Source organism: Aptenodytes forsteri, unplaced genomic scaffold (assembly GCF_000699145.1).
Source record: "Aptenodytes forsteri isolate BGI_AS27 unplaced genomic scaffold, ASM69914v1 Scaffold72, whole genome shotgun sequence".
Taxonomy (NCBI): Eukaryota; Metazoa; Chordata; class Aves; order Sphenisciformes; family Spheniscidae; genus Aptenodytes; species Aptenodytes forsteri.
Genome location: NW_008796193.1, coordinates 2,308,578 through 2,320,431, shown reverse-complemented (window position 1 = coordinate 2,320,431; position 11,854 = coordinate 2,308,578). Strand labels below are relative to the sequence as shown.

The window sequence follows — 11,854 nt, the reverse complement described above, 5'->3', positions numbered from 1 at the left end:
GCCCCGTGGGGGACGGGGGCCTTGCTTCAGAGGGCCTTTTCCGGGAGGAGGGGGGTTTGCGTGACACTAGTAGGAGCTGTGCTTTCTAAATGTGGGGATTGCCCTCCGTGCACGGATGGAGAAGGGAATGGGAAGTTCGGTTTCCCTTTCCGAGGCGAGATCAGCCAAACTTAGCTGGGGGGGCGAGGAGAGGGAAGGCAGTGGGACCTCTCCCAGGGCTGCGGTGGGCAGGGGCAGCCCAGGCCCTGGGGCAGAAAACGCAGTTTGCGGTGTAGAGTAGTGCAAACTGTGCGCCAGGGACATCTGACGTGCCGTACATCCAGCGCTGTGTGTAGACCGGAATGGTGTCGGCAAGGCTAACTCGCCAGCTGTCCCCCCCAAACAGCGACCGCTGTCAGCTGAACGAACCCGGCCGTGTTTCCTGCCGTTGAAAAGAAGTTACAGGCCGGTGAAACCCTTATGGGCAAATTTAAACTTTCTCGCTGTGTAAAACCACCTTAACGCGCAGGGGCAAAAAAAGCTTTAAAGATTACAGAGGTCTCGGTGGGGTTGAAATGTGCTGGCAGTGCTCGGCATTGCCGGTTGTTACGGTAGGGACTGCCGGGAGTGCTGGAGCAGGTGACTGTGAGTCACGGGTAATGGTGTAAGTTTGGTTTCACTTGAGTTATGGCACATCGAGAAAGACACTTCAAGGGAGGAGCGAGTATGTGCTCGTCATGGGATGGAAGAGCTGTGGAGGTGGCAGGGTGAGCTCTTTCAGTGTCAAAGGTAAATGCCCCAAGTGAGTAACTGAGGAAGTTAATTCAAAACAAACTGCTCTGAAATGCTGGTTTGGTGTAATTGGTGTAAATGGGTGATGTCATGTTTTCCCTGGTGGTTCTGATCTCTGACCTGAGGTATACTTGAATGAACAACCTAAAGGTATTTTCCTGTTTGGTTTTCTTATTTGTCCTGTGGCTCAGTGCAACACACTTATTGCTGCTGAAAGGGATGGTGACCTGGGTTTTAAAGCAAAGAAACATAAATACAAGCAGCAATTTTAGTGTTACTGGTAGCTACCTTAAGAGATGTCCTAGATGTTTAGGCACAGCTGTTACCTTTTTGCAGCCTGCTTGTGATGTTTATAGGATAAGATAACAAATATATCAACAGACTTCCTAATGTCTTCAGGTTGCTGTCAGAGCTCTACGATGCATGGCTGGACTTCAAAGGAAAAAAACAGTTCTGGAATAACTTATCTATTTGAAATATTAAAGAAACCTCAAGTACCTCATAACGTTTGGCTTTATGTGCTTCCACTTAACTGTGAAGCATCTTAGTACTTGCTGCATCTTCCTCTTGGGATATCAAAAGGTGGCATGAAAGAAGCCTATAAAGCTTTGTACTTCCATTTTGTTTGAGAAAGACTGATACTGTTTGGAAGCTTTCATCAGCAGTATTTTAAGAGTGTGGGGGTTTAATTGTTATTTTTACAGCACACACTTCATTCTCTGTCAGTAACAGTTTAATGCAGTCATTCTAAGTCGCTATGAAGGCTTGTTCTACTGTATTCTTAGAGCTTTCAGCTTAAGCAGGACTTGAGCTTTTTAAAAAGAAAAGTTTCTCTTGCTGACTCTAAGTATTCTTTCCCCAAAAGTCCGATGACGGAGCTGTCGGGGACCCCAGAATCGCTCACATGACCCAGGGCTGGGAGGCTGCTCTGTAAAGGAGCTGCATGAGCAGTTTAAACCCGAGATCGTGCTGTGCCTTGAAAGGGCAGCTCTGCCTCCTGGTTTGTACCTGGGCATGGTCAGCCAAGCCAGTTTGCTGTGACGCTGTTAATTTGTCTGTTGTTCCTCAATGACTTTTTTTTTTTTTGCATAGGGAGGTTCCAGGCAGGCCAGTAAACCACACTTCCATTTCGCTGAGAGTCAAGGACTCTGGGCGTGAGTGAAAGTAGCTGGCAGAGTAAGGCTGTCAGTTCCTCTTGGGGGAGGTTTGGTTTGTTGTATTTATCAGTCTGAAGTAGGTTTGATGTTAAATGGAGCCAGTTTGGGATCTGAACTTACTTTTTATGGCCTTACGTTTTGGAACCCAGATGATAAGTGGCGTTATAATTGTAAAGCAGCTTGGTAGGTCTCCTTATTGTGTGAATTTCAAGGGCTCACTGAAGTAACATTTTCCGAGTTTTAATATCACTAATGGGGAAACACAGTATACGCTAGGTTTGGTAGCACTTCAAACAGGAGAGCAAAATACTGCGACGAAAGGATTGGTCCTGTTCTTGAATCCTTAACTTGCGCTGCAGAACACCTGTTTAATTTGAAGTTTGCTGCAAAGGAACTCAACAGGAACTCAAAAAAATGTGACAAAGAAGAAAAGGCTGAGAAAGCTAAAATTAAGAAGGTAAGCAGTGGGTCTGAAACAAGCTCTTTAGATCTATTGTTTACATATTATAGCAGGAAAATATCTGGCGGTTTTACCATTTTCCTGGTACGTGCACTAATAATATTGTGATAGACGCTTGTGATTTAAAATATATGACTATAAATCTTCCCATACTTATTAATAAATGTGAGGATATGTTCTTGTGTATCCTCTTGTACAGCTTGTGGCATTTGCTTCCTGAGAAAACTGTCTTGTGTGTGTTTTGTTAGAGACTGTTGTTCTCAAAGTTAAAAATACTTAATGTTTATCATCTTGTATTAAAAGGGCTTATGAAGAGGAACTTTAAAATAGTTTTTGAGTCCTTGAAGTAGTAAAGAGAGAGACTAAATTTATTTGACTGTATTTTTGTCCATGAAATACAACTGTACCAGCTGTATCTGTGTTTGGGTTTTGATACTGAAAATGTTTTTAGAAATGAGAAAATTATGTTTCTGTAGCTCTGTAAACCCTCCTACTTGAAGTCCATGCTAGATACTTTCCTTGGAAAGAAGTTAGGGGTTCACATCTTGAAAAAGTTTGGGGGGAGGAGGGAGGGTTTTATTTTCTCTTTTAATAGAAAAGATACTGTGATGAATTGATGCTTATTCCAAAAATGAAATGGGCTATTCAGAAGTCATGTTTACAAGAGGAGGGAAGGTTAAAATGCTTTTTGCTTTTTCCTTTTTTCTTTTTTTTCAACAGGCAATTCAGAAGGGTAACATGGAAGTCGCACGAATACATGCGGAAAATGCAATCCGCCAGAAGAATCAAGCCATCAATTTCTTGCGCATGAGTGCCAGGGTAGATGCTGTAGCAGCAAGAGTTCAGACTGCAGTGACAATGGGCAAGGTAAGTCTGTTTTCACAAATCTATTGCAAGGATGAGACCTCTGATCTTAGAAGTGACTTAATTCTATCTCTAATGAGCTGAAAAGGTTCAGGTTTGGTTTCAGATGTAGCCAATAGTAAATCAAGTACTGGAATCCCCCTGGCAGCTGCTCTTTAGAAATAGATTGCTATCCAGTATTGTTTTGTAGCTGATAACTTCTATTAGCTGTTACTATTCATGCTCCGAAGGATGCAGTGTGTTTTGCTGGTTACGCTGTTAAGGTTGTTTTGCAAAGATACTGCTCCATTTCCAAATACATAAAGCCATGGTGTAGGATGTGTGACTCCAGAAGTCTTTTTTAGCTCTGCTGTACTGCTCTTCAGCCAGAGAGTTTATTCTGCCGTGTGATCTGTATACCAAATATATCCCTTAACATTTAACAGGTCTCGAGACCCACAAAAGTTAATGCCATATACACCTCAGGTTTTAGTGGATTTCAGCTCAGAATGCATATTTCAAGTGGTTGAGTCAACTTACAGGATTTGAAATGGTGGGAGCTATAAAAAAAAAAAGTGGCTTTCTAGATGGCAATAGTCTGTGCCCTGCTATTTGATACTGTAGAAGCTCTGTGGATAGAGGTAAGAGAGCTTGGTAAGAAACTGCTCATTTTTCTTTCTTTGTAGTAATTTCCTTTACCTCATTTCAGGTAACAAAGTCGATGGCAGGGGTAGTTAAGTCTATGGATGCCACACTGAAGAGCATGAACTTGGAAAAGGTAAATAGACTTACTTTTCTTGGAGGTGCACAACAAAAGCAGAAAGGGCAATGGTCACACGTTTTAAAAAGGGAGATTCCAATCAAGAGAGAAGGTTTTGCAGTGAGGTTGGTAGATCCTGGAACAGGTAGCCCAGTGTGGTTGTGAAGTCCTCATAAATGGAGGTGCTCAGAACTTGACTGGACAGGGTCCTGACCAACCTGCTTGAACTGCAGTGTTAGATCAACTTCAGAGTTGATGCTGGGAGGGGGACAAGCTTCTGATCTCCAGAAGCTGCTTGTGGCCTTCGTTCCAGTGCGATTCTATTTTTGTCAGTTCAGATATATAATCTCTTGCGTTATCTGCAGGTCATTGATTTGATTCATATTTTTAATAGATATCTGCACTAATGGATAAATTTGAACATCAGTTTGAAACACTGGATGTTCAGACGCAACAGATGGAAGACACAATGAGCAATACTACTACACTAACAACGCCACAAGTAAGAATAGTAAACCTTTTTCAAAAAAGGTGATCTTAAATTATGTGTCTAAACTGTGTGGAGATGTCTGATTCTGTTCTTTCTGCCTACTTTGAGACATAGCAGCCACTGGAGCCTTTTCACTTTTGCTTTCTGCTTCTTTGTGATGAAGAGACTATTTCAAATCATAGTCACAAGTACAGAGGATCACATATATGTATTTTTGTCTATTTCACTGTTACATAGCAGGCTTTATTTCATATTATATCTTGAAAACTCTAACCCTCCTACTGAGTAAGCAGCGTTTTGATGAGTTCTTAATGAACTTCTGAACAAGAAGACACTGCAGCATTCATTATCAAAGCGGAATATACTGTAAGAAAATCAATAGTTCTAACTCACTGATATTAACAAAATGACATTAGTCACCACCAAATTGGTAGTAGTATGTGCAATGGAAAGGTTTTAATTACCTACTTTCAATTTATGGACATGTGTTTACTAAAATAAATTCTTAAATGGTGCTTTACGTAGTTAAGAATTCCTAGCACCTATCCCCTTGTGCTATTCCACTGGGGGCTAAATGTGCTATTCCAACAGAAGCTTTCTCAGAGAGAAATTCAGTGGAGATGGTACTTTGTAAATAAAATAAAACTAAACCCAAATCCAATAAACCAAATCTATTAGAGATGGGCTTTTTTCCATGTTGTGCAAAGCAGTGTTTTAGTAGCTAATAATTGGGAGTTGATAAGGCTTAAAATATTCAAGTGCGCGTTTGGTTTTTTACAGATAAGTTTAATTGTTTAGAAGCATTATTTCAGAAGCTAGAGTTCTATTAATGGGAGTTTAACAGGCTGAGCACCTCTACGGGGTTAAACACAAAAAAGTTCTGTGGAAGACATTTTTCTTTTAATCAGGTTTGTTTAAAAATTTTTTTTTTCCTTTCACCTCTGGGCATCATTCTCGTAATAGTTTCGTTGCCAGTATTTCATTCTGTCACTCAAAGCTTGTCATAAACTACAATATGCAGCAATCAATTTTGTTTTCTTTACCGTAGAACCAAGTGGATATGCTTTTGCAGGAAATGGCGGATGAAGCAGGGTAGGTAAAATTTTGAGTGACTATTTCTTGAATAAATCTTGGTTCCAACAACCCTTCCTGGTTAACTCGAAGGTCAGATACCCTTGTTTTATATGTGTTTGTCACTTGGAAGCAGAGAAGAATCACCATTTTCCTTTCACCTCTGGGCATCATTCTCGTAATAGTTTCGTTGCCAGTATTTCATTCTGTTTTCACTCAAAGCTACTGTGAATGTCAGGATGCAGGGGTGGTTGTGCAAAAGCCTAAAATCATAGGCTTACTTGTCATGTCAGGGTAGCGTTTTATTATTTACTTGGATTGGCTTTAGCATTAGCAATCCTTGCCGTGCTTCTCCACGATTTTCCTCTTTCTTCCCCTCTTACCACGCCTGTAGTTCTGCTCTCACAAGCTAGACATTGCAAAACGGGTCATCATGACATATTTAAGCCTTTGGGGTATACGGAGATATTTCGGAGAATTTTACTTGCCTTCTCAGCGATGCCTAAGTTGGAAGTGTCGCTCTGTTGGCTTGAGGATAAATATTTTTGACAAATTTTTTAGTAAAACTTTTTTTGAGTGAACTTTTTGTCATTCATATGTATGCCACGTCTGATAAACCTCTGTTAAACAGAAATCTTGCTCAGTCCCGGCTAAGCAGAATTTGTTTAGCTATTGCTAGTTATAATATATGACTTGTCTTCTTGGTAATGAGTCGGATTTACTGATCAAGTTGTCTAATTAGCTGGAGTACAGCGTTCATGGGATGCTGGTGGCCTCATGCTATCTCAGTATTGCTCTGCTTGTCAATTATTGTGCTTCTTCCTTTAGCTATGTATGCCTGACTTGTTTTGTCAATTATTGTGCTTCTTCCTTTAGCTGTGTATGCCTGACTTGGGTTTTTTTTTTCATTTTGTTTTCTCCTATTAGTCTTGATCTGAACATGGAACTACCTCAAGGACAGACAGGTTCTGTTGGTACAAGCGTTGCCTCAGCAGAACAGGTTAGATTCAATTGAAATCAATGTTTCTAGAGAAATGTGATATGAGAATTAATGCTTTGCTTGGTCAAAACAGGCTTGCTAAGTTGTAATTAGATTTTAGCTGTCCAAAAGAAATACTGCGTAGTTAAAACAGTCTTGCAATCAAAATAATTTTGACAATACATTTGTCTGCTTAGTAAATCCAGAAAGTTTAGATGCTTCAGATGTATTTTTGCATAGTTATTTCATAGAGTTCCGAGCAATTGACTCTCCTACCTACTCCAAATTTAATGAATCCAGCGATCTCCCACAGTGTAGATGAGGCCTTTGGGGTTTTTTTCCCTTTAATGTGTGAAAGCTCTTACAGGACTAGTGCAAAGGATTCCACATTTGCTCTAGATGGATGGCTTAGAATTTCTTGTGCATAGGCAGATCCTGATGTCAGGGTTGCACAGATCTCTTGGTGAGTTGCTTTTCCCATTCTGGGGGAATATATTTGAGGGAGTGGAAAGAGAACAATTTATTTCTGTCATCCCATCTTTGTGGAGAAGACTTTAGGGAGCCTCGTCTTAACTGAACAACGTTTGGGAAGCCCCAAGTATTCCACATTCTTTGAAAAGTTCAGTTTCACCTTGTACCAGGCCCTCTAAAACGAATAAACCTACTGCTATCTCACTGCAGCGGTTCAGCTGGCTACCAGCCTTGGTCGGTCAAGGCTGCATCCAAATAAGGATGCAGTTCTGTAAGAGCTGCTTTGCACTTGCAAAGATGATACATAAAACAACAAACAAACAAAACCAAAACCCCAACCTTATCTCTACTTGCTGTGTTCTGAATCTCTTTCCTAGGTATCCACTGCTGGAGATAAGATAGCTGTATGGACCTCTGGTCTCCCCTGGTACAGCCATTCTTGAGGTCTTAAGCAAATCTTGTTAAGACTTGTACATGAGAATTTCATATCATCTGGACATGAGATTGCTTGACCGTTGCAGAACTTTGCAAAAATTAATTTTCATATTACTGATAGCTGGTTTCTTTGTGTTTTACAATTCTGCAGGATGAGCTGTCACAGAGACTGGCCCGCCTACGTGATCAAGTTTAAGTTAAACAAAGCTGCAGTTCTTTGTACGTGCTTTCAAAATACCCTTTCTGTAACTAACCCTTCACTACACTAGAAAGGTGTATACAGTATGGCTTAGGTGTTTGAATATTTGTAATATAGGGTACTTCACTCCTAGCTTGCTGCTCTTTCTAAATACATTAAGTAACCCAAAAATATCAGCTCTCTAATGTCCTTTTCTGTACATTTTGAAGTTGATATATTTTTCGCAAGCTTTTTTCACAAAATCAAGTTGATATTCTAAGTCAGCTAGTAATGTTGGTGCATTCTAGCTAAAAGAAAAGCAGAGTGTCATTGATATATATTTTAAATTATGAAGTGATTTTTTTTAAATTATGAGAACTGTTTATGGTTGGAGAACTGATGTATTCAGTTCGGATGACTGTTGTAGATAACTTTCTTACACAGCCAAACTCCTGGAACACGCAAAGGTGGACAGCGTGGACTTCATGGAAAATACACTTGTTAAAACAAATAAGTGGACTTCAGTCTGGGTTTTTTAGCCTTTTAAAGCTAGGGTAATTGTGCTGAAATTAGTTGTTCAGTTAAAAAATGAGCTACCAAAAGCTGTTTTCATATAATTGGGAACTTGTACGGTGTCATCACTCTAGTACAGGAGGAATAAAATACATTTTTCAACTCCTTGTCAGTTCTGTTGAATGTTGCAGCTTGCTTGTCGTTTAATGTCAAGTGCTGTAGCTTCTCTGTTTTGCTTTCTTCTCAGTCTCCTGGGGTGCAGCCAGTTATACCACTCACCTCTATTTCCACCGACATAACATCTAGTTCCTGTTAATAGGGAACTCATGCTACCCATTTTTTTTAGGTTCAGGCTCAGAAGCCTTATATGGAGTAACTGAAGCCTGCTTTTCTCCAGGCCTTACCCTGTCTTTGCTTTTAATCTAGTCCCTCTTTTATACGTAAGGGCAAGTCTCATGATCACATTCCACACTTCAGTGTTCTTCCATGTATGAAAAATACAGAAGTGCTCTTCCTCGGGTTCAGATCTTCACGGTCCTCCTTCAGGAGTCAAGGTCCCAACCTTGTCTTCTCTAACCGGGGCACTCCCTTAGATCAGCTTTTCCTCCTCTGCTCTTCACAACAGGTGAGTAGTAGACGAGTAGAATAGGCCGGCTCAGTCAAAGGGGCAGGCTGCTAGGTGTGTCCATCAGTTATGTTGGATTAAGAACAGCTACTTTATTCTGTAAGGTGTAATATTGCTCTCTGCAGATAAAATAACATGATTTGTAATATTGCAGTTGTATGGAGAAGCTAGTTTGTTTTAGTGATCCCTTTAACCCCTTTATATTTCTGCACAGTAAGAATCTACTGGCTTCTTTCAGTAGCTTCAAACTCTGGCTGCAGTTGTGAAGTAAAGAAATGGTTGTAGAAATTTGTAGCTGAGGCTACTTGTGATGTGTTGTGATAAACAGTGATGTTAAAATTCTCTTTCTGACTCTTTCGGCTTGTTTTTTTTGTTTTATCTTTGTAGGGGTGAGGGAAGGTGCGAAACACTAGACTTAGAATTAGTTCTTAATTCACTGGTGTGCAGGATCACGTGGGTTTTCCAGTGTTGGGGAAATATTAAAGAAAAAAAATACTTTGCTTTTTTTTAGTCGAGCAGGATTTTTTTCAGTGAAAACATGCAAAAATGATGAAACGTTTCAGAGCAGTTTCAAACTATATTTTGAATGTTATTCAAATCGCTTTGAAGGTTTAGCAGGATGTTACATACTGAAGTATTCAAGGCTACTGTAAAAATAAGATATGGAAAATAAGATAGACAAAACAACCTAAAATGTTGTGGAATCGTGTATCTCACACTGGCAGCCTAAACTAAAACAACTTGTTTAAAATGTGGTCTTTTCACTTGTTTACATTTATTTTCGATGCAGCTTCCTTTTAAACATCTTGAATGTTCCTCCTGTAAATAGGAGAAATTGGAAGATGTTTAAAAACCATGTACTCACAGCTGTAGTCTTGGTACAATCCTTTCAAATTATTAATAAAACATCTTAGGAAAGGGGCTATATACTACATTATTTTTTTCCCTAGCTCCTTCTGAACAATACAACAAAAACATAATGGTGTATCTATGCAACCGGGTTACCCACAACTGTGGTAACTGCTTGTGTGTGTGCCTTTGCCTTGCTGAACTTACTTCATTTTTTTGATATTCAGTTACTTCATATCATGATAGGATTGGAAACTTGCTGTTGTGTAATAAATCCACATCTGAGTTTGCTTTGTGGTTGCTTGTTGATGGAGCTGTACCGTAAAGTACTGAGGTTTTCAGTGTTTGATGTTGGCCAACTTCAGCTAGCTTGTCTGGCTTATTTTAATGTTAAAGATGATGCTGCTTTTAGACTGTTCCTGGCTGTTCTTAAACTATTTGAGGGAGTAGACAGCAATTCTGAGATCCCGTGTATTTGATTTTTCTGTGTATGTTGCCTTGCCGTGAGCCTTGGGGCTTTGGAGGAATTGAAAAATAAAGGGAGACGAGACTGATTAGATTGCTGCAAGGTAAATGTTAAATAAGCTTATCTTACTGGCTATATACAGCCTGTTTCATGGTCTTGATCTTATCCCAGGCTTGCCAACTCCAGTACCAGGATAGATTTCCAGTGTCTTTTTTAAAGGGATTAACAAGTAAACATAAAGGCTTGATTGACATAATTAGTGTTACCTCTGTGGGACTATGATGCAAAGAGGTAGGCAGGCTTAGCTGACTTGGGCAAGAAATATGTGTTTGAAACAATGAATTTTTGCCCTGCTGGCTTCACTCTGAGAATTGCTGTGTATTTCAACGGGGCCAGGATTTTGTATTGGTTATTTCTGTGTATAGATCTCCTGCCCTCTCCTGGGGAAGATGATTTCTTTTCTCTTTAGAAGCACTTGTGTATGAGAGCTGGCGTTCGGGAAGTTTGAACAGTTACATTTCGAATGTATATATTTTTCTCAAGTCTTTTGGAAATGCTTAAAACTGAAAGTTACTCTGGGAGCAATGTTTGAGTTTCATATCCTTCCCCCATTCAGGCTTTCCTCAAAACACTTGCTCTTTCTGAACAGCTCTGGCTCCTCGCTCCTACATTGCTGGTGTTTCCTGTAAGTTGACTGTATGTGTTTGTAGAAGTTCATTTCACGTTGAATAAATTGTATGTGCTTTTATGTACCTTATTACCAGATAATATTTCAAAATTTATGGTTATGAGCAGACACATCTAAAGCGAAACATTGCTTGAAATGTTGCAAGATGGTTTTGCTCGACGTTTTTTTCCTTGGTTACTAAAACTGCTAGTGTATAGTAGCGTTAGTCTTCGTTCATTTAAATTCCAAAACTGAAAGCCATGAAGAGCTTCAGATGAAAGGAGAGGGAAGGAAAGAAAGAACAAGAACTTTAACTTTCTTGATTGCAATGAGATAAAATGATGAAGTTGCCTTTGTGGAGATCCTCAGAGCCAAAAAATAGTGACATTTTGATAACTATAATCAGCAACTGTGTACAGAAATAAATTCTGAAGCCGGTGACGTGTATAAAGAGAATAATTTTTGTAGCTCTGGTAGAGTTCATTTTGAAAACTGCTTTACTTGTATGGGACAATTTGTAAATGTAACTGCAAGTGGTAAATAAAATTGTACAGACAAATTATTTCAGATGTGTTCCGAGGTTGTATGGCTGTTTGCTGGCGGGGCTCGGTGCATGGATGAATGAGCAGATGTAACGCCATCAATGTTTTCCTGTGAGAAGATAATCAGAAAATTAAATCTTCACGGAGACAAAATAAGAAAGTGAAGTGGGTACTATGGAGAAAGATTTGGGACAACAGTTTAGGGAGTAATTAGGATTAAATATAACAACATAAAATACGATCTATTTAAAATTTTCTGATTTTTTTTACATATTTAGTTTGGTACGGAGTGTATCCCTCGTGCTTAAACTTCTAAGAGGGTTTTCTGTCCTTACCGTATAGAACAAGGGGTCATGTGGAAAACTGGCAGGAGACGGTGTGGTTTTGAGTTTGTCCTGCCCAGAGCTAAAAACCTTCCATTTTTATTTTCCCCTTCCATTGTTGTTTGGGAACCAGCAGAGGGAGCCTCAAGCTTTGTTTTTGCACAGGTCCTACATAAATTTTTTTGAATTCTTAAAACAATGGACTTTCAGAGTCATCACTAGCTGGTTTAAGGAACTGTCTCCTGCGGAACCTC

The 11,854-nt window shown here is 39.7% G+C and overlaps 1 protein-coding gene across 1 annotated transcript in view; it reads left to right on the top strand.

Moving 5' to 3' along the window:
- CHMP1B (charged multivesicular body protein 1B) overlaps positions 1-11,297 on the top strand; it is a 13,497-nt gene extending 2,200 nt beyond the window's left edge. Inside the window, exons 2-8 of the mRNA XM_009288109.2 lie at positions 2,226-2,385; positions 3,109-3,255; positions 3,941-4,009; positions 4,386-4,493; positions 5,530-5,573; positions 6,480-6,552; positions 7,589-11,297. Of these exons, the coding sequence (XP_009286384.1) occupies positions 2,226-2,385; positions 3,109-3,255; positions 3,941-4,009; positions 4,386-4,493; positions 5,530-5,573; positions 6,480-6,552; positions 7,589-7,633 (646 nt within the window). The 3' untranslated portion in view covers positions 7,634-11,297. The remainder of the gene's footprint in view (positions 1-2,225; positions 2,386-3,108; positions 3,256-3,940; positions 4,010-4,385; positions 4,494-5,529; positions 5,574-6,479; positions 6,553-7,588) is intronic.
- The last annotated feature ends 557 nt before the right edge of the window (positions 11,298-11,854 follow it).